Raw genomic sequence first — 4826 nt, forward strand, 5'->3', positions numbered from 1 at the left:
GATCGCGTTGTCCCGCCTGGCGCGCCCACTGCGCCTGCCGGTGGCCACTCGCGTGGTGCTCATCACCGGTGAGTGCGCAGAGCGTGGGGTTCCAGGCTCGAGGGCGGGACTGAACACCTAGAGGGCTCCTCGTGGACACGGCAGAAGCGGGATCCTGGCGCAGGAGTGGGAGAGTTCCTGCGCCCTGAGCTCAGGGGGTGAGCCAAGTAGGAAGCACCGGACACCACTCCACGTGCGGTTTAACTACCTGCCCCTGCGGGGCCGTTGGAGGGAAAGTGGGCAGGTGCGCAGACGAGTGACTGAGCAAGGAGGAGCCTCCTGGAGTTGGGGCTTTATGCTATGCCCCACCCCAAGAGAACAAGGGTTTTGGAGTGGGGGGCAGTATTCTGAGGGACTTTAGAGGGCTCGAAAAGGGAGAAGAGTCACCCCTTAAACTGCTTGACACCCCCCACGTGGGACATCTCATCTCATCCCTGGGGCCAGAGGAAGGTCTTAGATGGTGCTCTTCCTCCCCATCAACTGGGATTTTGGGGGTACAGAAAAGCTCGAGGTCACCATGACAGGCCGCTACTCTTGGGTCCAGCCAACCACTGGCACAGTGCGGAGGAGGCAATCCAGAGGCTGCACCCAGCACCCACCCCTCGTGCTTCCTGGTCTTCAGTGCCCAGAAAGGAGGTCTTAGAAAGCTGAGCTCAGGTGCCTCTGGCCGCCTAGCTGAGCTCCCTTTGTCTGGAACAGGGAATAAATCTGTCACCGGACGACGACGGAAGGCAGGGGGAGGAAGGGGAAGGGGGCCCGGAGGCCTAGCCGGAAGTGAGGAGGGGGAGAAAGGCCAGGGGGCACTGACTTCGTTTGGGGGGAGGGCAGAGGCAGCCTACCCTGACCCCCTTGGCTTAGGACAGGTGCTCTGGGCTGTGCTGCTGTCTCAGGGCCTCCGCCGGGGACCGGCAGCAAATTGGTGTCTCAGAAGCCTGGGTCCAGGGACCAGCAGTTAGCATAATGGCTATGTCGCTGGACTCCCATGTAGTCGACTGTGGTTCGTGTCCTGGACCCGGTGGCTTAAAAATCTCATGCCAGGCACGTGTGTGTGCATGCCCAAGATCCTGAGAGGAGAATGGAGGAGAAGGGAGAGGAGAATGGAGGAGAAGGGATTGCGGCGTGGCCATCCCACCTGAGGGGTGATTTCTTGCTTTCTGTCTCTCTCTCTCTGTCTGTCTGGCGAGCGCATGCGCTCTATAGCAAAAACCTCTCCCAAAAAAAAGAAAAAATAAGCCGGGTCCAATAGGGGGCCCTGCATGATCAGATGGGGCTGGGAGAACTTGAAGGAACCACTTAAGCTGAACCTTAGAGGGTGAGTGCGCATGGATGCAATATGAAAGGTGTCTCAAACGGAGGAAAGGTATGGGACAAAGGCTAACGGCAGGAATAAGCATGGCTTGGGGAGGGGACAGCCGGTCACCAGTCTGACTGCAGGGGTGTGGTGGGACGTGAGGTTGTTTCCTTGGGAGGGACCTTGAATGTAAGGCAAGATGCCAGACTGCTGGGGCAGTGTGGGGGGTGGGGTGAGGGTGGCATGGGGGCCTCAGGCTGAAGCAGAGATGGTGGAGACAGAGCAGAGCTTAAGCTGAATGGGAGTCACCCAAGTTCAGGTGCTGTGTGAGGCCTCAAAGGAGACCCCAGTTCCAGGGGTTTGAGGAAGAACAGGCAACAGACCCTCCTGCTGGGAAGAAGGGACTAGGTTATGAGCTCTTTCCCCAGGGACAGGGCAGATTCCCTCCGCCTTCAAATTTGTCACCTAGGTCACCTGCAGATACTAGCAGCTAGGGCTAGGGCGTCTTTCTGGGTATCTGCCATTAGGCCTTTGTGCTGATAGCATAAGGTAAGCCGGAGACAGAGGCAAGAGGAGGGCTGCCTTCTGGGGCTGCCCCACCACCCGATCTCTGGTTGCAAAGCTTCGAGGTGGACGTGAGGAGGACAAGCTTTCAAGCTTGCCAACACTGAAAAACTCTGGGGTTTCCTTTCTTAACACCTGGCTGCAAGACAAGTAGGTGACCAGGCCCTGCGTCACCTGCCAAGAACACTGTGTTTTGTGCCCTGCCAGAGCCACCACCCATCCCTCCCTAAGAATGTCCCTGAGAACCAGTGGCCAGAGCTACTCCAGGACTCAGCCACTCGCTGGGTGCCTTGTGTGTGTGCATGGGCACATCTGTGCACTGATGGGTGGCAAAGGTTGAACCCATGTATGGACACCCAGGCAGGTTGGAGTCAGGGCCAGGCGTCTGAGTGTATGCAGGTGAGCAAGAGCATGCGTATCAGCTGGGTGACTGTGTGGGGACTACAGAGGTGAGGTTCTAGGAGGCCTTGGTGTCCCTTTGGAGGGCCTGCCTGCTGGTGAAGGGAGGGAGGCCAGGGCACCTCTGGTGCTCACTCCCTTCCCGCCACATTGCTTGGGAAGGGTCCCTCAGCCTGGGCTGGTGGCCCCCAGCCACACAAAGCCTAGCTTGCAGCCCCCAGCCCAGCTTTGTTCTCAGCCTCAGCAGAGGGGGCGGGGCTCAAATGGGGAGGGCTGCTGAGCCTTTGGGAGCAGGGAAGCAGAGCCTCTTAAGCATCTCTGCCTCCTCTTCACTGGCCACCTGCCCACAGAGCGAGGATCAGAATGGGAACAATCGAGGAGGCAGGGGCTTATCAGTACCAGGGTCCCCCCACCGCACCCCCCCACACACACACTGGCTCTGCCCGCTGGTTCTTCTCTCTGCACACCAACGACAGGAAATTAAGCCTCCAACAGTGGTTAACTGACCTCAGGCCGCACTTGGGTGTGTGGGAAAGGTTTCAAATGCAGGTCTGTTCTCTTCTCAATCCACTGTGGTCTCTGTCCTGGGGCACTTGGTCTGGGACTCAGAAAATACCGCACTGTTGCTATTGATTGGAATTCCAAGGGTGGGAGGTCAGGGGTGATGTGGACATGGACCTCCGGCTGTCTATGGACAATAATAGGGATGTTGGAGCTGTTCCCTCAGGCTCAGGCCATGCAGGGCCTCACTGGTACCAGAGAGTTTGGCTTCAAGTCCAGAGAACAGCGGGGAGCCTGGGAGAGGTTTGCAGCAGCAGAGAGAGAGATTGTGTCATTGCAGGAAAGATCCCTTTGACTGCTAGGTGGAGAATGGATTCAAGAGGGCAGAATGGGAAGGACTAGAGAGGGGGCTGCTTCAGGGTCCAGGTAAAGGAAGGCGAAGTCCAGGTGAGGGCAGTCAGGAAGGTGGTTGTGCACTTAAACACACATGCGAGCTTGGTCTGGTGTCACACAGGCAAAAAGACATCAGACCTGGCACTGCGTCTCAGGCTGACCTGCGAGAGTCCTGCCCTTACTCCATGCTTGCTGGGTACCTTTGGGAAGCAACTGAGAATTCCTGGGTCTCAGTTTCCTCTTTCGTAAAGTGGGGATCATATGCCATCTTTGAGAGTTAGCTATGGCGAGTCAGGGAGGTGACAGCTGCCACAGCATTAGTGCTCTGGGCTTAGCCAGAAGGACGAGGCCTGCCAGACAGAGATGGGGCTATGGAAGGAGGGAGGGTTTGGGAATCCAGGGGCCTCAGATCTCATCCCGACCCTGGTGATTGTCTTGGCCTAGACTGGGCCACAGTGAGAGTTCACTGGCTGCCCTGCCCTGCTAGGCTGTGACTCTGGTTTTGGCAAGGAGACGGTCAAGAAACTGGATGCCATGGGCCTCACGGTGCTGGCCACCGTGTTAGACTTGAATGGCCCCGGTGCCCTAGAGCTGCGTGCCTGCTGTTCCCCTCGCCTAAAGCTGCTGCAGATGGACCTGACCAAGGCAGCGGACATTAGCCGAGTGCTGGAGTTCACCAAGTCCTACACCAGCAACACAGGTCAGCGCTGGGAGAGGGCGTGGTTTGGGGGTGGGGGCTGCAGAGGGAGCAAAGATTGGAGGTTTACTGCTGGGCCGATCTGAGCCTTCCATTTCTCACACGTGCCCTTAGGCCTGTGGGGTCTGGTCAACAACGCAGGCCACAATGACATAGTGGCCGACGTGGAGCTGTCTCCCGCGGCCGCATTCCGAAACTGCATGGAAGTGAATTTCTTTGGTGCACTGGATCTGACCAAGGGTCTCCTGCCACTGCTGCGCCGCTCAAAGGGGCGCATCGTGGCTGTGGGCAGCCCAGCTGGTGAGTGTCCTCCCTCACTAGAGCCAGTGAGGTGTTCTGGGCAGTTTGGGGAGCCTTTTATCAAGGCTGACCTGCCGCACCCCAACCATCTCCAGGAGACATGCCATACCCGTGCTTGGCAGCCTATGGGACCTCTAAGGCAGCCATGGGGCTGCTCATGGACATATTCAGCTGTGAACTCATTCCCTGGGGCGTCAAGGTCAGCGTCATCCAGCCTGGCTGCTTCAGAACAGGTGGTTTGGGCTGGGGGCAGGATATGGGACTGGCACTGTCTGATTGGGGTGGGCCAGGTCTGAGGAATGGGCGTGGCTTTGGCTGGAGGTGGGGTGTGGCCTAAATAGACCCTTAACCCTGGTGGGTGGGCTTAGGCTTCCCTACTTGACCCCGCTGACTTTGCAACCCCTTCCCCAGAGTCAGTGATAAACGTGAGCCACTGGGAGAAGCGCAAGCGACTGCTGCTGGCCAGCCTGCCCAGAGAGCTGCTGCATGCATACGGCGAGGACTACATCGAGCACTCGCACGAGCAGTTCCTGCATTCACTGAGCCTGGCGCTGCCCGACCTCAGCCCGGTGGTGGATGCCATCACTGATGCGCTGCTGGCAGTTCGGCCACGCAGCCGCTACTACCCGGGGCCTGGGCTCG

The 4826-nt window shown here is 58.5% G+C and overlaps 1 protein-coding gene across 1 annotated transcript in view; it reads left to right on the plus strand.

Moving 5' to 3' along the window:
* Position 1: 1 nt before the first annotated feature.
* Positions 2-4826, plus strand: part of HSD11B2 (hydroxysteroid 11-beta dehydrogenase 2) — a gene marked incomplete at its 5' end in the record, with an annotated part of 6070 nt that continues 1245 nt past the window's right edge. The window contains 5 exons of the mRNA XM_006155628.1: positions 2-68; positions 3675-3887; positions 3999-4184; positions 4280-4417; positions 4596-4787. Of these exons, the coding sequence (XP_006155690.1) occupies positions 2-68; positions 3675-3887; positions 3999-4184; positions 4280-4417; positions 4596-4787 (796 nt within the window). The remainder of the gene's footprint in view (positions 69-3674; positions 3888-3998; positions 4185-4279; positions 4418-4595; positions 4788-4826) is intronic.

Source organism: Tupaia chinensis, unplaced genomic scaffold (genome assembly GCF_000334495.1).
Source record: "Tupaia chinensis unplaced genomic scaffold, TupChi_1.0 Scaffold000463_1, whole genome shotgun sequence".
NCBI classification, from domain to species: domain Eukaryota; kingdom Metazoa; phylum Chordata; class Mammalia; order Scandentia; family Tupaiidae; genus Tupaia; species Tupaia belangeri.